The sequence below is a fragment of the Brienomyrus brachyistius genome, chromosome 11, assembly GCF_023856365.1.
Source record: "Brienomyrus brachyistius isolate T26 chromosome 11, BBRACH_0.4, whole genome shotgun sequence".
Classification (NCBI taxonomy): domain Eukaryota; kingdom Metazoa; phylum Chordata; class Actinopteri; order Osteoglossiformes; family Mormyridae; genus Brienomyrus; species Brienomyrus brachyistius.
The window spans coordinates 11,851,627-11,876,202 of NC_064543.1; the positions used below are offsets into that span (position 1 = coordinate 11,851,627).

At 48.7% G+C, this 24,576-nt stretch overlaps 1 protein-coding gene and 1 long non-coding RNA gene across 10 annotated transcripts in view; both read left to right on the forward strand.

Annotated features, from left to right (window-relative positions):
* The window catches only part of chd9 (chromodomain helicase DNA binding protein 9), a 64,736-nt gene that overhangs the window by 13,847 nt on the left and 26,313 nt on the right, over positions 1-24,576 (forward strand). For 5 of the 8 annotated variants that reach the window (XM_049030633.1, XM_049030636.1, XM_049030635.1 and 2 more), the window contains exons 3-10: positions 12,458-12,846; positions 20,979-21,087; positions 21,903-22,049; positions 22,530-22,598; positions 22,697-22,752; positions 23,604-23,721; positions 24,186-24,272; positions 24,430-24,567. In XM_049030633.1, coding sequence (XP_048886590.1) covers positions 12,458-12,846; positions 20,979-21,087; positions 21,903-22,049; positions 22,530-22,598; positions 22,697-22,752; positions 23,604-23,721; positions 24,186-24,272; positions 24,430-24,567 — 1,113 coding nt within the window. Of the gene's footprint in view, positions 1-9,677; positions 9,841-12,457; positions 12,847-20,978; positions 21,088-21,902; positions 22,050-22,529; positions 22,599-22,696; positions 22,753-23,603; positions 23,722-24,185; positions 24,273-24,429; positions 24,568-24,576 lie in introns of those variants that run through there. The other 3 variants (XM_049030639.1, XM_049030640.1, XM_049030637.1) reach the window with 2 other exon arrangements.
* On the forward strand, positions 3,252-5,211 carry LOC125751614 (uncharacterized). 2 transcript variants are annotated; one of them, XR_007400712.1, is made up of 3 exons: positions 3,252-3,662; positions 4,234-4,339; positions 4,446-5,211. It is a non-coding gene; the product is annotated as an uncharacterized LOC125751614 (long non-coding RNA). The 2 variants fall into 2 exon arrangements; XR_007400711.1 differs by having other exon boundaries at positions 3,252-3,609.

The window sequence follows — 24,576 nt, forward strand, 5'->3', positions numbered from 1 at the left end:
AGAATCTTGCAAAGCAGCTACAAGTAGACAAGGTACCTTCACCGTGATGGAGAAGGCAGGCTGACTGGCTCGCGTTACAGAGGGGTGTAAATGGCTTTGACTGTTCAGTCGTCAATGGAGTCCTACAGGAGGGTAGCAATTTCATGTACAGGTGGGATGATTGCTTAGTGGGTAGCAATGTTCCTCATACCTCCACAATTGGAGATTCAAAGCCAGCTCGGTGTGTGTGCAGTATCGCTGGCTTTCTCCTGAACACCTCGACTCCCCTCTGCAGCTTGCTTTGTGAGTGTGTGTTTGGGGGGGGGGGGGACCAAATGTCCCCATGGTGTGAAAAATAGCCTGTGATTTTGACCTTGTGGGGGCAATTTGTTTGGTCAAGTTTTAAACTCAATTTTATAAATAAAATATATAAATATATATATAAATTCCAAAGTCTTATATTTTGGTTGGTTACTTATGGTTAAGGTTAAGGCTGGGTAGGGTTAGGGTTGTTATAGCTGAGATTAATGTTGTGCCCATAGGAAAGAATGGAAAGTTCCCACAAAGATATGAAAACAATGCGTGTGTGTGTAGTCCAGGTATACATTATGTTTTCGGGACCAAATGTCTCCCCAGTGTGATAAAAACCTGTCATTTTTACACCATTTGCATGTATTTTTCGGTCCCCACAAGGGGAAATTAAATTTTTTAAGAATCTGTGACTGCAATTAAAATACTAAAAAAAAGCTAGAAGTTTTGTATTTTGTTTGGTTACTTATGGTAAATGTTAGGGCTGGGTAGCGGTTAAGGTCGCCATTGTTGAAATGAGTGTTATCCCTATACAAATGTATGGAGATTCCCCACAAACATATGAGTGCAGGTGTGTGTGTGTGTGTGTGTGTGTGTGTGCGTGTGTGGCCATGCTCACCCTGCAATAGTCTCCCTGTCACCTGGATTTTGCCCTGGATAAGCAGGGGAAGATGGATGGGATAATACTCAGCCAAGTTATACTTAAGCACAACAAGGTGGCAGGACAATTTTCATTGCCTTATTATATTATACTGATATAGTGTATCAGTAATTGTGTTATAATAAACAATCACAAATGTGTGGTCGCACGTGTACCATTAATATTTTATCAGTATTAGGGACTTGGAATAAAAAATTGCCTTTGGTAAATCATCAAATTTATATTATATGTAATATATGACACGGGTTATTTTCCAACACTAAAACAGCAGAACGGTCACGGTCTTTGGGCTTTGCTGGGTGCTAAAGCGAAAGCGAGCTAATAGCATCTGCTCCGCAGGTCAGCTTCTGCGTTGTTATATCTCCTGTAGGTCAGTCCTTAGACACTTCAAACTGGTGGTTTCAGCACTGATGGATTGAATCGGGTAATGAAAGTGCTGTGTAAAGGTGTACCTGCAATGCATCCACAAGGTTAATATGGTTAATATCTATCTAACACATCTGTTTAGCTTGGTTAGTTTGATATACCCAGTCTGCTATTTATCAGCTTGATGGCTAAATGTTCCGTTTTTGCACAGAAATTGCGTCGAGCCGTGCAGGAAACCCGCAGAATTGAGGAAACTAATTTCTGCATTGTCCATGTGCAGCAGTACAGCTGCAGCACGAGGGAAGAAAGTCATGCATATATTGTCTGACAGAAAGTGACGCATGTCTGTGAATCAAAGTGTAACTGTGACGTTGGGATTCCAAGAAACTTGACATTGTTATGGTGTAATAACAGAAAAACAGCAGAAATAGCCAGTAGTAATGATGCTTTCCTCTGGACATATTTTAACTCCTCATCTGGCTCCTTGTAGAGTGAAATGAACATTTGTGTCTGGGACCGCTGAGCTCCTCCACTGGAGTTTCTGTAATGTCGCAACATTTGTCGCTCCTAAGGCTGATTTTACAAACATTTGTTTTCTGTCTTTTTTGAGGTCAGTAGTGGCTGCAGGCCGTATCTCACCTCAGCAGCACATGTTCACAAGGCTCTCGGGGTGCCACCATGACTGCCGTTTGCAGTGGATGTAAGGGCTTGACCCCACAATTGTCCTGCTAAAGCGCGAGTGAATTAGTCTTGCTGGAATGTGAGTCGGCCTGTGGATTCGTCTGCAGAGTGATCTGCAGATCCCGCTGGAGTGAGAGTCAGCTTGCAGGTCAGTCTGCAGGGTGGTCTACGGATCCCACTGGAGTGAGTTGACTTTCAGATCTGTCTGCAAGGTGCTTTGCAGGTCTTGCTGGAATGTGAATCGGTCTGGGTTGGCCTACAGGTCCATCTGCAGGTAGTCTGCAGATCCCACTGGAGTGTGAGACGTTCTATGGGTCAGCCGGCCGGTCAGTCTAATGGGTGGTCTGCAGATCCCTCTGGGAGTGTGAGTCAGTCTGTGGTTCAGTTTGCAAGGTGGTCTATGGGTCTCACTGCAATGTGAGTCAGTCTGAGGGTCATTCTGCAAGGTGGGTTCATCTGCAGATCCCACTGGAGATCTGTCTGCAGATTGGCCTGTGGGTCTTGTTGGAGTGTGAGTTGGTCTGCAAGGTGATAGCTGTTTGGTATTACATTTCTTCCAGTACTAATTACACTATTACAGACATCGCTAATGCTATATTCCCAAGCAAATCCAAGTGTTTAAATATAATGTTATCTAGTTAAATATGATCTCCCTAGCCTCAAGTCAGTGATTTATGTAAAAGATCTTGTATCAAAATCTTACAATATAGAAGTATAGTAATATACAAACACGGCTACGTTAACATCATCAAACTAGCCTCTGTACCTACTACGCTGTGCTGTGTTTTAAGCAGTTAAATAGTCAAGCATAATGTGCTGCGTGGGAAGTTTTTTTAATATGTTAATTTAGCAGATGAACGGAAGAAAGTAGAAGAAACTGCTGTAGTCTTTATGCGTGCTTATCTCATATTATCCATTTGCTTTTTTTTTTAGAATGGAGAGTAATGTTAATGAGTTTGATCATGGCAGAAATAGGTTTTACAGTTTTGTGTGTTTGCCTGTGTTTTTTCCATTCATCAGAGCAGCACCCTCTCAAAATCCATATAACAATTTGCATCCATACTGATCCCCCTCTCCCTCCATAGTTCTCCTTACACGCAGTGCTCCTCCCCTTTAGGGTACATAATTTGCCATAAAAATACTTAAAAATACTTAATTGTTTTCTGTATTAGTATTATTAGTATTGTTGCGGTACCGCTGTTGTGAAACTCAAAGTGGTATTGGTATTGAGGTCATAATGTTGGTGTCATGACTACACTATAGGGTGGCTATGGATCTCACTGGGGTGCAAATAGGTCTGAAGTTCAGTCTGCGGGTTGGTCTGTTGATCTCACTGGAGTATGAATAGGTCTGAAGTTCAGTCTGCGGGTTGGTCTGTGGATCTCACTGAGGTGCAAATAGGTCTGCCGTTCAGTCTGTGGGTTGGTCTGTGGATCTCACTGGAGTATGAATAGGTCTGTAGTTCAGTCTGCGGGTTGGTCTGTGGATCTCACTGAGGTGCAAATAGGTCTGTAGTTCAGTCTGCGGGTTGGTCTGTTGATCTCACTGGAGTATGAATATGTCTGAAGTTCAGTCTGCGGGTTGGTCTGTGGATCTCACTGAGGTGCAAATAGGTCTGCCGTTCAGTCTGTGGGTTGGTCTGTGGATCTCACTGGAGTATGAATAGGTCTGTAGTTCAGTCTGCGGGTTGGTCTGTTGATCTCACTGGAGTATGAATAGGTTTGAAGTTCAGTCTGCGGGTTGGTCTGTGGATCTCACTGAGGTGCAAATAGGTCTGTAGTTCAGTCTGCGGGTTGGTCTGTTGATCTCACTGGAGTATGAATAGGTCTGAAGTTCAGTCTGCGGGTTGGTTTGTGGTTCTCACTGAGGTGCAAATAGGTCTGCAGTTCAGTCTGTCGGTTGGTCTGTGGATCTCATTGGAGTATGAATAGGTCTGAAATTCAGTCTGCAGGTTGGTCTGTGGATCTCACTGGAGTATGAATAGGTCTGAAGTTCAGTCTGCAGGTTGGTCTGTGGATCTCACTGGAGTATGAATAGGTCTGAAATTCAGTCTGCAGGTTTGTCTGTGGATCTCAATGGAGCGCGAATAGGTCTGTGGGCTGGTCTGTGGATCTCACTGGAGTTTGAATAGGTCTGAAGTTCAGTCTGCGGGTTGGTCTGTGGATCTCACTGTGGTATGAATAGGTCTGCAGTTCAGTCTGTGGGTTGGCCTGTGGATCTCACTGTGGTATGAATAGGTCTGCAGTTCAGTCTGTGGGTTGGTCTGTGGATCTCACTGGAGTATGAATAGGTCTGAAGTTCAGTCTGCGGGTTGGTCTGTGGATCTCAATGGAGTGCAAATAGGTCTGCAGTTCAGTCTGCAAGTTGCTCTGTGGATCTCACTGGAGTGTGAATACGTCTGCAGTTCAGTCTGCAAGTTGGTTTGTGGATCTCACTGGAGTGCGAATAGGTCTGCAGTTCTGTCTGTGGTTTGGTCTGTGGCTAGGCTTGCCTGTTGGCCAGGTCTATCCTCGCCACTCTTATTCCCCACCCCATGGCCTAGCGTTCTCAAGAGGTTCTTTAAGTAGGCGGATTTGTATCGCCAGTTTAGCCACCGTTTAAAAGTGCTGCTTAAACAGAGCTAATTCTCCTTTAATATCCTGCTTTAATATGCAGAGTAATCCCCACATGCTGCATTCTGAGGATCGTTCCGGTAAGACATCTTGGAGATTCTCTGCAGCTCGTGGGGGAGCTCTGTTCTCTCAAGAAGGCTCTTTGCTCTTTTTCTGATAGCATATTTTTCATCTAAAACTGACACACCTAGCTAAATGCTGTGAGTCAGCCTCCGATAAGGCCAGTCAGAGCTGAGGGGGCTGGTAGACTCAGACTGTCTTGTTGTGCATTTATTGGTCCTCCTGCCGTTGTCATGGCAGCTAATTGGGCAATAGGTCCAGACATAATTAATGGATCAATGATGTAATAGCTTTACCTGATACAATCTCACGGCATGAACTATTAGATTAAGATGAGAAACAGTTGAGGGCCTGGCTAGGATTGTGCATGCGTGTGTGGCAGTGGAGTGATGTTTAGTTTGACAAAAAATAAAAATGCAGTACTACATGACGTGAAGATGATGTGAGGAAGGGGAGGAGGTTTGCTCGCTGTAAACATTCGAGTCACGCAAGATCACTGCCACTGCCTGTGAGACAGAGGGAGTCCAACCAAACGCAGCTCTACTCGGCCGTCCTCTTTTTGATGGGGGGGGGGGGAGGGGGGTGAACGAGAATGACTGACTGAAGTTACCCATTTGTACACACTCAATGGATAATTGGGGGGAGGATTTGCTTACAGTGGTACACTGGGGGAGGAGGCACAGGTTAATGAGACAGTTCCATACTTGTGATCCGAGAGTGCTTCAGCTGAACCCTCTAGGGGGCGCTCTGTTCAGCCGCCTTTTTCATTCTTTTTTGTGACTTTAAGGTATGCTTTGATTTAAAAAAAAAAAAAAATATATATATATATATATATGTTATGAGCCTCTGTGTGTCACCTGCGAGCCATCAGTGCGCCACGTGATGGCAGCCACTCGACTCGCCTTTCCGGCCCGCGCTGAAATCTCACCTCGGGCGGCGACGGAGGAGAAATAAAACGGCCACATTAATATTTGATAGGGAGCCAGCCATCTTTGATGGGCGTGTAATGAATAGAATTGAAACTGCCACCTGCTCTCCTCTCTCTCGTTCAGAAGGAGGGAAACTACTTCCAGCCTTGGAGCACTGCTCATTAGCATATTAACTGTTGGGTTGCCACGGTGATGCCATGCGGGCCGCGCGATTTGCTAGTTACGTGTGTGTGTGTCTCCCTGCTGCTCTTCCTCCTATTTATCATTAGATATTGGGTTATGGAGATGATGCCAGCAGTGCTAGAGGCGCGGGGAGGCTTCAGAGCTGCCGTGGTTATCATTGTGCATGTGTGACAGCGCCCTGTCTGCATGTAGGCCTGCCCATGATGTCTTATATTCTCCGACAGAGGAACCAGTTTCTCAACTACCTGCAGAAACAGGAAGTTCTCTTTAATTACATCCCTCTGAACAATGTTACAGCGAAACTCTGTAAACATTTGTTAGCTTGGAGTCCAAGAATCTCCTGGCAAAAACAGACGGAGGAAAAAAAACGCGGCTTGGATATCGCAACACCCCGAAAGTTCCGGATCCCCACCCAGAACACCGCTCCCAGCACAGCCACCAGGGGGCGCTATACAAAAACAGGAAGGTTACTGTCAGCTGGCACCTGATGTCCCAAAACCAGAACTGAGAGACACTGAAAAGCAGAAAATACCTTTACTATCTCTTATGGAGGGGGGTGGGTCATGCAAGACTGTAGTGTGGTGTCTATGACCAACTTTGCCAGACAAATCCCTAAATGTGTTCCCTGGATATGACAGCCTTTCTGAGTGGACCCAGTGCGGCAGTCTTATATGTGCTCAAATGGAGTCTTGCAGCATTCCAGTGGAATAATAATTCCTGTGGGGTCTCCATCAGTAGAGGTCATTTTATATCCCGAATAACGATGTGAAGCAAACTGCACGATAATGGCTTTCAGAAAGACAGTGTGCAACCTTGAAGCCGTGTTCCCGCTATATGTATGATTGACATTTTTCTCTATATGTCTTAGCAAACGCTATTAAGTAAAAAAACACAATAACAGCTAATTTAAATTACTGACTGTTCTATGAAGCTTTTCCGTAAAGGGGAATGTAGGATTGCTTATAAGCAGCTTTCCCTTCTAGAGAACCCAAGGCACATCCATTCTTCGGGGCTGTCGGAAAACTGGCATGTTTCCTGCTGAGACACAGCGGCCTTTCCGGTGGGGAAATCGAAGCCGTATCGAGCGGGATGTGAGATTTAGTCACTCGACATGCAGAGAGGAGCTACACAGCAATGGGGAGGGTGACAGCGTTTACAGGCCCGCAGCAGGGACCAGAGAAAATGAGCCTTTTACGAAACACGCAGAACGAGCGAGTCAGAGACGCAGATCCTGAAAGGATCGACTACTTGTGCGTCACAGAAACACTATAGGAACCGGAACTGCAAATGTGACGCATTTAGCACTTATGTTGGATTAGCAGGACTCCCCGAAGCAGCTTCCCTGGTAGACTGATGGCCAATTATTATGTCAAGTTGATTATTAAAGAATAATTTTACTTCAAGAGCCTGGGCCACTGTTACTATGGGGTTAATAAGTACTGGCATCCCAACAAGGATGAACCTCCGTATTCAGGCCCCCACCGCTGCCCTCTACTGAGCAAGGAGCTTTCCGGTGGTTGATGGGTATTGGGTATAAGTACATGTTGTGAAGGGTTGGTGAATATCAGACAGTAACAAATGTCACCACCCCACTCCCACCTGCACAGATTCAGTGTCCAGGCTGCACAGCTGACCTGCAAGCCGAGCTGCATATTGTGGCCTGATACATCACCGTTTTTTCACGCCCTCAGGCCCGGTGCCGGAATCTCTGAAACAGGCTCTCTTGGGTCTCGGGTAACCAGATTCCTTACAGATAAGAATGGTCCGGATTTGGTAAAACACGTGTGCTGAATCGCCCCCGGCAGTACAATCGCAGCCTTTTTTCCCGCAAGTCTGTAGGCAGACAGTGGCATGGTTTACATGTCGTTAAAGGGTACGCTGCAGGTTTTCGTGCATGACGGGCATCATCGTGCAATCCCCTTGTCCGTTCTATGTACTGGCTCTGCCAGTACAGGCAAACCTGTAAGACTGTATGGCTACATATGCAAACGTAAACGTCTAGCGCGTAAGAACAATGAACCTGCTGTGTCTGTGAGCATGCTAATATGTTAGCAGTCATGTTTAAACAGTAGGGTTGCCGCTGTTAGTAAACGTAGTCGATGACATCGACACCAGTATTTTCCTTCAGTGTCACCACGTAATTGTGAGAGTATTTCAAATTATCACAAAACAAAAGACATGGTTTTGCACAGCAAAAATTCAGCAGTAGTACTACGTATGAGCACCTGAATGGAGAACAGACGGCTGCTATTGTGGGTGATGACCCGTCAGAAAACGTAAAACCCACCGTAAGTGTTGTTTATTCATGTTTATTTAAGTACCATCAGCAGGGAGAGTAGTTGCTGAATGCACTAATTAATAAAGGCAGGTTTCTGCCTGCTAGATTAGAAATTCCAATGACTAGTGTTTGAAAAAGTGTTTAGGCTCTTTGGGTTTGTTCATGCGCATTGGGTTTCTGAGGATCGGAGGATCGATGTTATCGTATACCGAAACAAAAATGGACACTAAATTAAAAAAAAGAATTGTGAAATGAAATAAAAAATATTTACCAAAAACATGTCGGACATTAGACTACAAAACGTACCGCTATCCGCGGACATCTTTGTACTTTTTTTATACACGATATCTCTTCTTTTAAAAATGTTCTGTCTGCTGAGCTTCCCTTTCTTTCTTCATCACGATTTTAGTACTTATCGCTCCCAAGATTTACCAAAACAGTAGCGTGCCGTGTGCTGCGCTAACCGAATTTAATAAACATAAGGGTAAGCCGAATTTATGGAGATTATTAACTTATGGGCTTCACAGTATGCATATCATTAATATTTTAGGCGTACTAATAATATGCTGATTGAATTGTGGGTGTAAGTAAGGTCCGTATAGTGCCTAAAAACTGGGCTCTCTTGTCTAAAGCCCTGCAGTGACATAGTTTGTTGTCAAAATAAATAAACTTAAATGAAATGAACAATTTGAATTTCTGGAGGAAGACTGATCGTATGGATTAATTGACCAATCGGTAAAATAGTTCAGAGATTAACTGATGGATAAATAGTCGTTAGTGGCAGCCCTAGCATTAGCTTCATGTGGAAATCATGTATCGTCCTGAGAGGAGATTAGCCTGCTTACATAACGTGAATAATTTAGTGCGAATGGCGCACATAAATAACAGCACACGGGCATTATGTAGATGTAGCGCTTCCATCTTGGATCAGTGAAATACTGTATGTTTGACGTTAAGTTATGGAGCCGGCGGCGGAGTGAGTGTGAGCACCCTCTGCTGGGCTACATTTGCACAAAGAAAGGGAGAGAGAGGAACAAGCGAGGGAGAGGGAGAGAGAGAGAGAGAGAGAGAAAAACGAGTCCGGATTTTAACGACATCTCTAATATTCATGCTGATGCATTTCGCTGCTTTGTGCTTTCATTTTCCACTGCTCTACCAGCGGCCTGCACTCTCCGAACGCTCCTTGCAGAGGAGGAGGGGGGTGGAACAAGGGAGCGGGCGGAAAAAAAGTGGGAGACGCAGAAGGAGCACGCAGCCGAGCTTTTGTGTACAAAGAAGGAGCAGCCTACCTTTGAGCTCGCGATCGGAGAGGAGGAACCAGAAAGGATACGGGCGGCCGGGCGAGCGAGAGAGGCGAGGGGAGAGAGGCCGAGTGGCCGCACTGGTGGAGGGAGTCAATGAGAAGGGGGGAGAGGCGAGCGGAGGCAGGCAGAGAGACGCCACGGCACATGGAATGAGCGCTCCCGGGGCGGCCACGTCCCACGGCAGCCCCGCCACCGAGTGAAGCCAGAACCAGCCACCGCCGCCGCTGCCTCATGCTCTCATCCTGAGCCCAGCCTGCGGGGGGAGAGGAGGAGGAGGTGGAGGAGGTGGCAGTGACTGTGGTGGGGTGGGGGGGAGGGCTCTGGAGTGGGGGCTTGGAAGAAGCGGCTAAAGGAAGCGCGACGGCGGGAACGCGAGGGGGGAGAAAATCCCAGCGAAAGGACGAGGCTTTTGTTAGGCGGCCGGGGGAGGGAGTAAAGGAAAAGAAAAATGTCTACGGTGAAGAGGCCAAGAGGAAGGGTGAGTGTGAGCCGAGCAGGCAGCCCGGAGGATGGGAGGAGGGGCACACAGGAACTCGGCAGCCTCCCCCGCCACTGGCTCATGCGGCAGCCTCCGCCATCTTGATCTCGTTGCAGCTGCCTGTGTGTTTTTTTTTTTTCCTCCTCTCCTTCCTCCTCATTTGTTTAGCGGCGGCAGGCCTTAAGGTGGCATGCTTAACACTTTCTCTTTACGTCTTTCTCATGAGCTCCACTCCCTCTCTCCCTCCCCTTCCCCAGCCACACCACCCCCCCCCTCCTCACCCCCCCCACCCCCCCACCCCCCCCAGTGCTGCAGTGGGCCAGTGTTTGTGTTGTCAGGTTATCACGTGTGTCTGAAATATTATCCAGTGGCTTGGTCCACTCTGCTCCGGGAGTGATCAGGCCCACACCGCCGTCCTGGTACCTGTGCTGCCGTTTTTCTTGTTGTGTTTCCTTCCTTATGACCCCCGGAGACGCCGGCGGTGCGGCGCAGTGCCGGGGAGCTGGGGCCGGCCGCAGTGCTGGCAGGCTCCGTTAGCAGTTATTTATAGGTGTATTATACAGCTGCAGTGTGCCGTTCGTAGCCATTTGCATCCCCCCCCCCCCACCTTTTCCCAGCTTGTTATTGTCCTTTTTTTTCGTTTATCCAAACCCATCCTGTGTCGGTGAGAACATTCCAGAGCTTGTCTAATCGCGCGATTTAGTCGCTGAGCCTCTCACGTGAAATTAAAAACAAAAAGGCAGCCCAGGCCTTTTTATCTTCCAAATGAATCGCTGTTTTAATGCCCCCCCCCCCCCAATCCACTTCGTCCCTCTTTGTCCCTACGGTTCTGGTTAATTCTTTACGTTCAGCCGGTGGGACCTGGCCTTGGCATGGTGGTGTGTGTCCGGCGTGTTCGCATTAGGGTTAACCCTTATTTAGCATGTTTGCTGGGGGGTCGAGCCCACTCACGAAGCCATGTGAGGACTGTGCGTCCGTTCCTCCTCCCACGTGTCCGTCGGCCTTTAGCAGTCTCTCTTTGACTTGTGTGACTGTCCCCACTGTCACCGCCATGGATAAGTAGCCAGCTGCTTCACGTAAACAGAAGTGACTCCTGTCACACTAGAGGAGACCTAGAAACACGTGGTGTGACGTGTGCACGTCTTTCTTACTGTCTGTGTGTGCGTGTTGCGTTTTTGAGGGGATGGAGGAAGGGGAATGCGTATTTCAGGTCCTCCTTTGTCGCCCCAAGGAGAAGGAGCGTGGTGTGGCAGTTACGCTATGCTTCCTGTCCTCCTCCCTCTCTGTATTCCCCCCCTCTGTGCTGTGTGCATGGCTTGCATGTTTTTCCCATACAAGCTGCCCCCCCCCTGCACACACACACACACACAAACACACACACGGGTTACAAGTCCATGTTGGTGGGAAGATGCACGGATAGGCAGCTTCTCAACATTCTGGCTTAACGTGCTGCTCCGGTTTCGGTGTAAATGGACCGGAACACTTCGCCTGCGGCCCCCATGTGCTGTAGAATAAACGTGGGCCTCTTGCCACGTATGTGGTGGGTTTTTGCAGGAGCTCGGTTTTATTTATAAAGAGAGGCGCTCTTGCAGACTTAGTGGACTCTCTTCTTAGTTACGGACTAACCAGCAGCCCAGAATCTCCAGGTTAACCTGTATACCACCTGACTTTTATCCCTTCGTCAGTGCTGAGGTGAAATGAAAACGGGGGCTGCTGAAGTCCCTCAGGGCAGAAGGGGGAGGGGGGATAACTGAGTTTGGCGGGTGGGGGTTATGACTACGAGTCATTCGCAGATCCATTTTTGTGGCAAGTCGACTTGTATTTTCATCTGAGAACCAGTTTTGTTTTGGCTCGTATCACGTGTTGAGACCGGGTCACACGGCTGTTTCATGACAGCAGTACCCTTTCAGAAACTATGATGAATGGGGCACGATCCTCCCGCGTAAACCTCTAAACCTGTCAAGGAGATGGGACGGGCAGAATATGAGACTGCAGAACACCGCTAAATTACGGAGATGATCTGGCAGCATCAGCGATCCCTTTTAAGCTCCTCTGACATTTCTATAACAAGGGAGGGGTTCTTGAATGCAGTCTCGGGCTTTAAACGCTGCTGTTAATCTATACGTGCTGTGGCAGATGCTACCCTTGTTGTGCTGTAGCCCCGAGCCTTGGATTGGGGTTACTGGGTGGAGTCATCAGCAGTGATTCAATGTCAAGAAAGCTGCACTGTTTTGTCTGCCAGTGCTTCAGATTAAGCCTGTAGATTTCAGTGTAGACAGTAGGGATGTATTACTACCAATATTGTTGAGTTGAGGGAGGGCAAGAGGTTTTGAGTTAATTTGGTGTCTACCAAAATTGAATCCAAACCTACTCCCTTGTTTCAGATGCAGGCAATGTGTTGGGTACTTAAAGTGACCTTGAAGGCCCCATGTTAAGCAGAGTAAAGAGATTAGGTAATGACTTGTTGATGTTGTCCGCAGAAATTAAAATAGTAAGTACAGCTAGAGGGAAGTTGATGGCCGTTGTTCTGAATGCTCCGCGTCTGTGTATAATTTATTATATGAGATTGCTGCTGATAATAAGATTTGTTTCCATTCATCTTCATTTTGTCCTTCAGCCCCCTAAGAACACTAATGGTTCCAGCAACCACACGCGAGTCATCAGCACTCCAGTAAAGAGCAGTTCGTCATCTTCCTCTTCTTCATCGTCGTCATCGTCATCGTCCTGCTCTTCCTCTGTGGAGAAGAGAACCCTGAAGAAGCCGGCGCTAATGGAGTCCAAGCTGGAAGACAAGCAAGAGAAGGCCAACCGGATCATCTCAGAGGCCATTGCCAAGGCCCGGGAACGGGGTGAGAAGAACATCCCACGGGTCATGAGTCCCGAGAGTTTCCCCTCCTCTTCAGGACACAAGGCGCACCGTGCCAGCAAGGCCCGGTCCAAGGAGAAGTCCATCAAGTCGGTGCGGATAGTTGCTTCTTCCAAGCCCAAACAGAAGGCGAAGATCGGGTGAGTGAATAGCCCGTCGGAGGCAGTGCGCCTGGTTCTGGAGCCATCCGCTCCTCGGGCTCCACCGGTCTTCCCCCAAACTTACATCCCTGGACACCGGGCAGGCTGCTTTTAAATTAAGCCGTTTGTTTATTTGGGGGGACAGTTGCTCCTCAGTGAATTGAGGAGAATATTGAGTACTGCATTGTGTAGCTGCGCGTCAGAGTGCCAGTAAACTCCGAGCGGCCGTTTATGCCAAGAACAAGCTGTTTATCAGCCTCCAGTCAGGCTTTTGGAATTAATGTCATAGCCACGCCGCATCTGTAAATCCACGGCGTACCCTCTTGGTTCTCAGTGCCTGGCCTTCAGTTGCCTCCCTCCAGGGTGCCCGATTAACGGATTTTTGAGGGGTAGTTTAATTGTCTTCTTTGCTCAAGCCCTGTGGCCCCGGTCTTCCGGATCACATCAGTCGGCATGAGGTTTGCGTTACTCGGATCTGTGACAATTTGCTCAGAATGTCCATTGGAGCATTCGGTAGGAACCGTGAGGTCCCTGGTTTAGGGGATAGTAAACACGTGTTGGCATGTCTGCTATGTGATTATTGTTTTCTCCAACAGCTCAAGCCTTAGGGCCCATTAATTACTGGAGCTCAGTGCGATGAAGCGAAGCTCAGGTGCTGCAGCGGTGCAGCTAGATGCCGTAAGTGCCGACTGGCTGCGTGACTGCAGCAGTCACATGCAGGATTGCCATCACCAACTGAAGCTCGCTCCGGACTGGCTGTAGAATAGGTTTATCCGAATGAGTGCAGCTGGGAAATACCACGTTTTGGTGATTTATTATTATTAATTAAGATAAGCCCTCAGTTTAAATTCTGACTGATCTGTCTCTCTTTTTCTGGGGTTCAGTAGCGTCTTGTAGCCTTTGAAAGATATGTGACTGTTACCTCAGTAGTGGGTGTTTGTTTTGCGATTTTCAGATGTTATGCCTAATTTTTCCCATTTGGTTCCATTTCCCGGAAATGCAGGAGTCTTAAGTTGCCTTTCATGTTTATTAGTTTGCCTTGTCTTGAGAATGCAAAGAAACGAAATTCATTGAGTTTATTTTTATAAAAACTCGGTGATTTTACTGTTGTGTTATTTGCACGTTTATATTTCTTTAATAAACGATCGGTTGCTTTGGTATGTGTGAGGTAGGTTCTGATACCTGACTGCAACCTCGGTCATTAACGTTGCTGATTATTAAAAGGTGTTTTTCTGGAAGGATGCTCTGAGGTAGACAGGGGGCTGCGTTCGGCCCCCACCTGGGTCAAGCAGTGTTCAGTTCCCACTGCTGGCAGGAAAACCGTTAAACTCAACAAGTGCCCTAAGTTTAAGGTGGGGAAGCAGCAGGACACAGAATTAACAGAGTAAATGGTGTCTGTGCCGAGCACAGCACAGCCCAGCTTTCAGCAGACTGCGCTTTCGCAGTCGTCTGCTCTGGCCCTTTGCTTCTCGCACTAACACACTGGAGTGCCTGGGGCTGTTGGTTTACTTCCATAATAATGTAAGGATCCCAGCAAGTCGAGGTGCATCGCAAATCAGTCATTTGATTTCAGTGACATTTTCACATGAGTGAAGGAGGAAAAATCTTAGCACAGCGGAGCGGAGTCGAAAAGGACAGAACGCATCAGATTGACTATTTTTCACTCTGGGATGAGTCATGTTGCTTCTGTAACTCTCCTTTAATAGATTGTGAAATTTACCCACAATCCCATGAGGTGTGTGTTAAATGCAGCCCTCTTGGGGATCGCCGGTGGTGTTACGTTTGCAGGTTCTGATCCCCTTATCAGAGTATGTGTGTGCCTTAGGGAGGTGCAGGTTGGAATTCTTCTTAAGGGGCCGTGGATTAAAGCTAAGTAATATTATATCTGCTGCCCCCCCCACCACCCCCGACAGTGTGGCGATAACCCCTGCCTCACATTCCTCATCACCCTGGTGACTATTGCCGTGACAACCAGAGAGGACCCTATCAACACTCGTATGAAAGTCGCTACAGAAAGATGACTTTCCCCCCGATTCAGCATTTTGTGAATAAGCCTAAAAGACACGTTCTGAGGTGGCATTCCGATGGCCCTTTTTGGTCTCTTTAGGGAGCCAGTGGGGCGTCTCGTGCTTCCTTCACCGGTCTATGTCGAGCCACGGTGGGTCCTGTGAGGACAGCCGAGAATGTAAGGACCTCCCCTGCATAGGCCGGATGTTTCCGGAAGAGCCATGAATCCAGTGCCGTCATCTCCATGTGGAAGTTGGGTGGATGGAGCCTGTAGCATAATGGGTTGGGATTATCCAGCACTCTTTGACCCTACGTGAGTGGTGGAAGCTCAGCAGACCCTACAGTACGAGAAGGTTAGGCCCCCCCTCCGAAACCAGCCCGATACCATTGAGTCCGTCGTTTCACTTTGACCAGCCTGAACTGCTGCGTTGGCTGATGTGGTCCACCAGCCGGGACCTGAGGAAAAACTCGCTGCAGTCTATTATTTTAGCGTGTATATTGACGGTCTGGTGCTTTGTTCCAAACCGGTCCGGGCCGGTTCTGACCCTCAGAGCCCACGGGGAGTGCTGGTTTTCATTTGATCTCATTGTTCCTGAGCTTACACATGGAAGCCGTCTCTCATTACTGGATATAAGGTTACTTATCAACTTATAGATTTTTGTCCTTCATTTAAATTATTAAAAGTTCCTTCCTAATTCCTAATAAAGGTGGCCGGCCTGTTGTACAACAGAGCGCTGGTCTGTGCAGTAGGCCAGAATACACTGTGGTGACTTATTAACTGCGACCAGTGGTTGTCCCCTAGTAACACACCTGGCCTGCTTTCTGGCTGCGCTCTCACTGGCATTGTGAGCTTTGTTTGGGCCTCATTGTTCTCCGGCTGAGTCGTCCTGTTTTGCCATTTCAGGTGTGAGCCAATCAGGAAGGGAATGGTCGCCCATCTAATCTGTAGGATCATGGATCTCGAAGGCTCTCATTGGCAGGCTCTTTGCTTAAAGGCATTTCCCTTAAGCACCCTGATCAAGACTCTCGCCCTCCTTGGACCACCTGTGGCTGCTTTGTATCCTCAAGCATGGCCTCCCAGGCGGGAGAGGGGACAGCAGCCTATAAGCCTAATGCACGCAACCCCTCCCAGTGCAGCGTTGCGATAACCTCTGTATGGCTGACCGACATGCTCACTTGTGGTGCTGTCAATATAATCCAATGGCCAGGGTTTCGTCAGGCAGAGCTCTGGTTTTCCGTAAAATCTGGAACTTTAACCTCCTTAACCAGAACACAGGGATTCTCTAAATGTACCTAAAACATTCCTCACAACTAACATTTCGTTATAAAAAAGGCGATATAAATGATTCCCTTTCCCTTTATAATCGACAATGGCGGTTGGCGGAGGTAGCATAGGACGCATTCCAATTCCGGGAGTTACCAAGAAACAGGGCAGCACTGTGCGGCCCTGACTGGCATTGTGGAAGCCCTCTTGTGTAGTAAACTGCCTGTTGTGTTTCCGCAGAGAGACAGCACAACATTAAGCTGAGGTTTTCGGCTGAGGGTTTATTACATCTGAGGGGCCAAACCCTGGATCTTCCTCGCGGTGTGGGGCTGGCTGGTAGGGGGTAGCGCGGCCCAGCGCTCAGCCCAGGCACAATGCTGGGCCTCGAGCCAACTAGGCCAAGCCACGTGCTGCAGAGGTGGGTCGGGGATCACGCCGGATCTTTGCATGGAATCCAGACAGTGGGGAGGAGCCAGAGGTGACTCCCACGGTGGTCCGCAGGATTATGTAGGGCCCCCGGACAAGAGAGTTACATGGCAAGGGTATATGAGGCTAGTTAATTGGCACAGTATAAGAGGAGCGAAACAGACGCAGGAAAGGTCCCTCTTCCCTTGCCGTAAGAGCAGAGCAGGTCAGAGCACATTCCCAGGCTCAGACAGAACTTCGATCATGGGAACGTCAGTGAACGGAGTCTCCTCATTGCATTGTAGACAGATGCTTGGTTTTATGTAGTGGGACTCTCGTGCAAATTTCATATTCTTTTTGGGAGCAAAGGAGCTGAAGGTTCCTTCCAATTGCCCCTCTTGCTGTGTCGCTCCTGGGTGCTGTGGAGGGGTCCAGGAAGGGGTCCCATAGGTAGCCTGACTTGACCCGGTTACCCAGAGCTAACCTGGGCTGGAGCAGCATTGGCGCAGCGTAACCGGCTCAGGCTTCCTGTCATTTCATTGGCCAGCTCAAGCTTCATGACGTATTTCGCGAAAACCAAATGCAAATTTACATTCCATGTTGGCTGTTCCTTTTTCAAATGCGCGTCTTCAAAAGACTTTCTTTGCTCACACGTGAATTTAGTGTGACTTACAGTTTTCATGAATTAATGTTCTAAATCAGGGGTTTTCTTCTCCTCAATGGTGTCCAACACTGGAGTCCTTTTGGAACTTTAATGCCCAGCAATAAGGACACATTGTCTTCTGTCCTACCTGGTTCCTGGACTACATTATAAGAAAAAAAAAAACTATTTAAAACTCCTTTCTCGTAAAATCCATTTTGCTGCTTTGAATACTCTGCCAGACATTTTATTTATTTATTTTGGGAAACTCCACAATCCAGTTCTTTTCTGTGCTGCTAGTGTCTGCCCTGTCTCCAGCACGACACGCTGTCAGAGAAACGTCGCTCTCGGCCGTTGAAAGTGTCTGACTGCGACAAGTCGGGGGGGAAATTTCCTCCTCTTTTTAAGGCATAAATGATTTTGCCTGTAGCTCATCTCCAGAACTGGAATGCTTTCATTTCAAGTCCTAACTTGACAGCCTTGCCCTCATCTGCCAATCTGTCACTGCGCAGTGAACAACATAACGACGAAGCCGGTTGTGGAAAGAGAAGGGGATTCGTTGGTTACGATGCCATCAGATGTAACAGTTTCAGAGCAGATCGCGTGTTTCAGTTTGTACACTTTTGCTTTAGAAGCAGTGGGAGCTGAAATACCTCAGTAGTTTGCGCCTCAATGATGTGTATCTTGTGTTGTGTATTTATCTTCCATTCTCGTTATGCCCTAATTGTTAGTTGTCTATTGTCAGGGTGTATCGGTAGCAAACGATACCAAAAAAAATTCCAACAGCCCTGGTCATGTGGCAGGAAAGATTCTGATTCTGTCTCTGGGAGCATATTGGCTAAAGATGTTCACTAAAGCTGGAGAATCATTCTAACCAGTCATCTATACGGACACTTGGAGCCCCGTAAGGGTTGCCGTCAGGAGGATGTAACGATAAATAAGACAGCTCATGCTCTGCGTACGGCCGCTGGCTGCTGCCCCTCTGAAGAGGCTGTGTGCAGAGTGACGATCGTCACGGCGAACGTGACCGACGCCATGAGCGCGGTGAGCAGATAGGACACGCCAAGGAGCGGCTCGTCGGTCAGGCGGTAAACAGATGAGAGTACGCTTCGCGACTGCTACGCTCGGTCATTCTGTCCCATCATGAGGTGGCCATAGGAGGCATCGGCTCCCAGGATGCGGTGCGGCAGACGTGTCCATCTCCATTGGCTGCCGTCGCCTGGGGCATCTCAGGCAGCCACAAGGGAGGAGAGATCAGCCGAAAAGCGTCCCAGCAGAGCTGCCTCGATAACTATAGGTGCCCTGAGTGTGGCCTGTCACCTGCTCTACAAAGACAGTCACGGATCTGCTGTGTGTGTGTGCCACAGGGTGAGGGGGCGCGTAGATCGCTCGCACGGGTTAAATTATATGCTGTAACATCTGTGATCTGTCTGACACTGTTTCAGATTTATTTATATGGAGGAATTTCTGCCAGATTCTCTGAGAGGCGCCATTGTCTGAGCTACGGCTGAACACGCCATCCTCATCCGCCATCTTTTCGTCCGTATCCAGCAGGTCCCATGATATTATCGTGAACAGCACCGCCACTGGTAAATGAGCAGTCTGCGGCGGCCTCGAGCACACAGCTTCATGGGAGCTCCCAGCATTCCTCCTCCCGTCGTGCTCACAGTGTGTAAACAGTCTGCCTGAAGTGTAGCATTGTGGGCCAGGGAGCTTCAAAGGGAGACCCTCTGGGGCTTTGCGAGCGGTTAGAGCACAGACATGCCAAACACATGCGGCCGGCATGTGCCAGCCGTCTCCGGGCCTCCAGATCATCATGCCCCCATGCACGAACGCCCCCCCCCCCTCCCCCCCAGGTCCTCAGAGCTTTCTAGGAACTGTCTGGTGAGGGAAGCAGAGAAGCCCTTCCTGCCTGCACAGGCGTCGCGGACAGGAGGGGATTCAGCCATCCGGAACATTCTGGAGCGTCTGCAGCTCCACACTGAGCCCACCCACCCCGGTGGTGCCTGTCTGCCCCACAGCTTCCCCTGGCCTTGTTCATTCGGCTTCCACATCAGGCCAAATTCTCACCAGGCAACAGCGTGTGCGCTGGTCCCAGTGCTAAACGGGACTCGGGTTGGATTGCAGGAAGAGGAAACGAGGGCCTCCGACCGTCCCCCGGAAAAGGGCTCCAGTCCCCTCGAAAATATGAATGAGTCAAAGCTGCGTTTTGCTTGGCTCCATTAGCAGAGGACTGTAAACCGAAGCGAGTCGACCCCCCGTGAGGGTATCCTCACTGTGCCTCAGCTCTGTCGGGGGTGGGCGGGATACTGTCACTCAGGGGGCATGGCCAGTACTTTATAGGAAGGATATGTGTGAGAGAGGTACAGACAGAGAAAGCTGTCCTTGTCTGAGCATGCTTCGTACAGAAGCCAGGAGTAAACCTTCCGGAGTCCTGGCTCCAGGCCAGGCCACGTTCTCCTTTCCTCTCTCTTACTTCTCCACCTTCCGCCATCCTCGTCGTCACCACATCAGGATCGTGTGACGCCAGACCTCCAGCACCATGCCAGTGTCGGCACTGAGTGTGGATGGCTTTAATCGTCGTCCTCAGTGACCCCGTCCCTCACAGACGACTCACCCGCTAATTTGCCGATAATTAAGATGGGTGCTCATTTAAGTTCACTAAGAATAATGACGGCTTGCAGTCGCTGCTCCCACGTGCCTTACAAGTTTTCGGGGGAACTGCACTCAGCATTTTTACCCCATTGCTCTTCCTGCTTTTTTTATCATTTGCATTATTTAATAAATCTGGGTGTATGCGAATTTGGATACTCGTGACAGAGCGAGCTTCGGGGTAGACGGGGAGAGCTAATCTCATTAGCGTGCGATAAATGCAGTTTTGTTTTTTTTTTGCCGATCCATCTTTCTACGTGGCGTCAGCCTGATCCGCCGTGATATCCTCCGCCTTATTGATCACCACCTCTGATGCTGGCAGAAACACGCGGGGAGCAGCGGGATTCTTGCCTCTGATCTTAGACTCTTAAAGCGATTAGTTCTTGTTTGATGAATCTGTAAGGCTGCCGTCTTTTGGCTTTGAACTTGAGTAATTTTCAGCCCCCCCACCCCACTAGAAAGGAACAGCTGTGTGTAGGCTGGTGTGTAAGAAGCCGCTCTGTGTACACCGCGCTTACTCAGAGTTCATCTGGCACATCTGGCCCTTTCGAATCTTTGACGGCACCTCCATGGATTTTTTAAAAAAAAATAGTCTCCCTGATTCACTGATTTGCCAACGCAGCTCGACTTCCATCCTGGAAAACGAAGATTGTGGATCCAGTTCTGGATATAAGCATAGGCAAAGTGGGCAGCCACCTAGGGCCCGATCATCCTGAAGGGTGCCCAGATCAGCAAAAGGGGGCGCCAGTGAAGTTTCAAGATTGAGAAAACTCTATTGTCTATCACCAATAATGATAGAAGCACAAGCATAAATCACATACAGTAATGCAATGATGTAAGATTCATACAAGAATACATGAACGCATGTACACTTCCACAAGAAATTAATAATCTGCTGAGTGAGAATCCCTCTAATCCGGCACAATCTACCGAAACACAAATCTACTCACCCCACAATCAGCAAAAATCTGTTAAAGAGGACAACCCCTCCCCCAAAAAAACATTTTCTGGCTACGGACTTGCCTAGACCCCTGAAATGACCCTGCGTGGACTCTGAACGTCCTCTGTTTTTTTTTTTTCCTTCTACCTTTTTCCTTTGTGTCGTTTTTTTTTCTCTCGCTCTCCCAGTGAACCTAATGACTTTCCCTGAAAACTGTTTTCCAGGAAAATAGTCATCAAGTTCGGGAAGAAGAAAAAGCGGAAGAATGAGTCTTCTGAGGACTTGTCTGAGGATGAGCACCCCCCACGGCGGTCCTCCAAAGAGGACGACTCGGTGAGACACCTGACATCTGTGCTGGCCAGTCTGTTATAGGGAGCTGAGTCCGTGTCCGGGAGGTCATGGGTTTGAATCCCATGTACAAGCGGAAGCGGGGTAATTGCATCACTTCTGGGCCTTTGAGCTTGGCCTTTAATTATCCCTAAGGGCTCTAGCGGCACTGGATGCAGGCTTCTCCTGCTCACTGACCCCAAGATTTCCACTCTCGTACGGCGCTTCGGACAGAAGGCTCCTCTAAATAATGTAAATGTGAACGTGTCCCTGTGCCATTTACAAACAGTGACCCCAGGCCCAACTGGCTGTGGCACTGCAGCGAAGAAAGAGTAAGGGGGGATCTGTCAGGTACTTGAGGAACAGAAATGTAGTTGCTTGGTCGAGGAGAGGGGTCCCTCCAGGCTCGCACTACTAAATAATCTGTATTTGTGTTGATGATTCATTTTGGGTGATTGGTCAGTTGTGAGTTTCCAGTGGGGGCAGGAGAATTGACTTGACAGGCTGGCCCTGCTCTTGCACTAAACAATCATGACGGAGTTCTGTAGCCCCTCCCCCCCATACCTGTGGAGATCTCATCCTGTGTAAGGTTCATGTGGTTGTGTAATTCTGAGCAACCATTGGACTTGCACAGCACCAACTGAGCGGCACCGTCACAGGTCACATGACTCATGTCGATAAATACATTACAAGTTTATTCAAGTAGAATAATGTTTATATGAAGAATAGATGTTTACAAAAAGAGAAATCCAGGTTTTCTCCCAAGCGCCCAGCTAAGCCAGTTATTGAGGTAAATAGCATGCTGCCTATGGTCCCCTCAGAAGAGAAGATCAAACCGGCAGGTGAAGAGGAAGAAGTACGCTGAGGATGGAGAGTCAAGGCTGTCGGACGAGGAGGTAAAGATGATCGTCAAAGCGAAGAAGACATCCAGCGCTGCCCCGAAGCAGCCAGCTGTTCAGCTCTTTGTGGTGAGTACTGCGCTCTGGAGGCCACGAGCAACCCTGCCGCATCAGGTCTCACTAACCAGGCTGCAGCAAAAAGTGCAATTACTACAGATGTCTGACCCTTTATTAACAGTCATCTGATGCCTTGGATGTCACAAGTACTTTCATGCAGCTTGCAGACGGTGTCATTTCGTCTCGAGCCTCAAACTATACTTTTGGCTGGAATTAGGCGTATCCTTTGGGGGGGGGGGTGTTAATTTAAACTGTCAGATTTTGCTGAGATATTTAAAATTTCCAGGAACATGAGAAATGCACTTTGCTTTTGTTGGTAATGAAATGCAGGTGTGTTGATTTCATTGGCTTTCCCTTCCCTATAAGATCTTGTTAAAAGCTGTTCAGGCCTGGTATGCACTCTTCCTCAGCCCCCACCCCACCTCACGTCACTCCTCCAGGATGTATCAAAGCACCATTCTTCCCACTTCAGTCCCATCTCTGTTCCCGCAGGAGAACCCGAGCGAGGAGGATGCCGCCGTTGTCGACAAGATTATGTCGTCGCGTGTGGGGAAGAGAGAGGTATCGCGCCGGCTGTCTCCGAGACCATCGCTCACACAGAAGGCTCAAGCCACTCGCCACTCCCGTTGTCATGGTAATGCTCCCCCCTTTTCCTCCAGGTGTCCCCCGGAGTCGTGGTCGAGATTGAGGAGTACTTTGTGAAGTACAAAAACTAGTAAGTCTTCTCCAAGTGCGCATGTTAACACTCGCCGTCTGCAATAGTTGGGTTCAGTAGCCATTGGGGACAGATCATTCATAGCAGGTGCTGCTTAGGTCATGCCTGGTTCACACACGTTTTTACTCACAGGTGAAGAATCTCCTGTATGCCACACATGTCACTGCCCTTTGTCGCTCAGGCATGCTTTTATGGTTTGCTCGTCCTTTAGTCCTATTAGACAATGTTTCTTCCAGTCAATACTCAAAGATAAATCAGAGGTCATTCCAGATTTTGTTTAACAAAGACTAATGTGAAACACCTTATTTAAAATCTTATAACTGTCAGGTAATCTCTTTATTGCCGTCCGTGTATGTTTCATTTTTACCTTATTAGGTTACCATACATTTATGTGATATATAGCCAAGCTTTTGCCATGAATGTAGCAATAGCTGCTCGTGTGGAGTGAACAGTCAATTAACAGACTAGCTGTCGCTGTCTTGGGGTTAGCATGGTGTGAAGAGCGGCTGGTCTGTACTTGCCTCTCCCGCGTGTTAAAATTCCTTCCTTTAAAGACATAAATGTATCTTGTGCCACTTTCACTGAACTGCTGTTGAAATCCGGGGTGATGTGGGGGAAAGGGATATCGCTCTGGGAGCTTTAATAAAATAATTCTGTGCACACAATGCCATTGTTCTCAAGATAAATCATAAATGGATCCATCAGAATGTGCTGCACTGGATTCGTGTGCAGGCTGGCTGTAGCTGGGTCTTGTAGCAAAGTAATTAAATGAGTGGCTGAGGTAGCGTGAGGCTGGGATCTTCCACGCGTTGGGGGCTGGAGCTGCGTCATGCCTGCCTGTGCCTCCCCAGCTCCTATCTGCACTGCGAGTGGGCCACAGAGCAACAGCTAGTGAAGGACAAGCGCATCCAGCAGAAGATCAAGCGCTTCAAGATAAAGCAGGCCCAGAGGGCGCACTTCTTCGCTGATGTAAGAGCGCCCATCCTCACTCGCACGGTTCTGTGTGTGTGCGTGAAGGCGTGCGAGTGTCATTAGTGGATTATTCTTCATCGTTAAGTTAATGGCAGAAGAAACTAGAATTTCTCCTGGCCTCATTTTTTGCTCTGGGTTTGGAATTAATCAGTGCTGGCTTAGGGTTTATTAATTACAAAGATGTTATAGTGAGATTGCGTGTGTGTGTGCGTGTGTGTGTGCGTGTGCGTGTGCGTGTGCGTGTGCGTGTGTGCGTGCGTGCGTGCGTGCGTGTGTGTGTGCGTGCGTGCGTGTGTGTGTGTGTGTGTGTGTGTGTGTGTGTGTGTGTGTGCGTGCGCCAGCATGTACAGAAGAGATCCCCCCATCCCCCTCCACCCCTCTGTTTTAACTGTGAGTCCCCATGGTGACCAAGAGCAAGATGACTCAGCTCACCCCCCCCCCCCTCCCCCCCGGTTTTTTAGATGGACGAGGAGCCTTTTAACCCTGACTATGTTGAGGTCGACAGGGTGCTGGAGGTATCATACTGCGAAGACAAGGACACTGGAGAGGTACTCTGCCCGCTCCCACTGCCAGACGAGTGACACGCAACCGCTCTGTCCGTGCAGTTTCCGATTGATACGGGCCTCTGTCCGGGTTCCGGACCTCGCCCGGTTCCCGTGGCGGCTCTGCACTAACAGCCCCGCCTCGCCCCGCCTTGCCTTCCAGCCCGTGGTGTACTACCTGGTGAAGTGGTGTTCCCTGCCTTACGAGGACAGCACCTGGGAGCTGAAGGAGGACGTGGACCAGAGCAAGATCGAGGAGTTCGAGCTGCTGCAGGCGGCACGGCCCGACCCCCGCAGGGTGGTGAGTGGA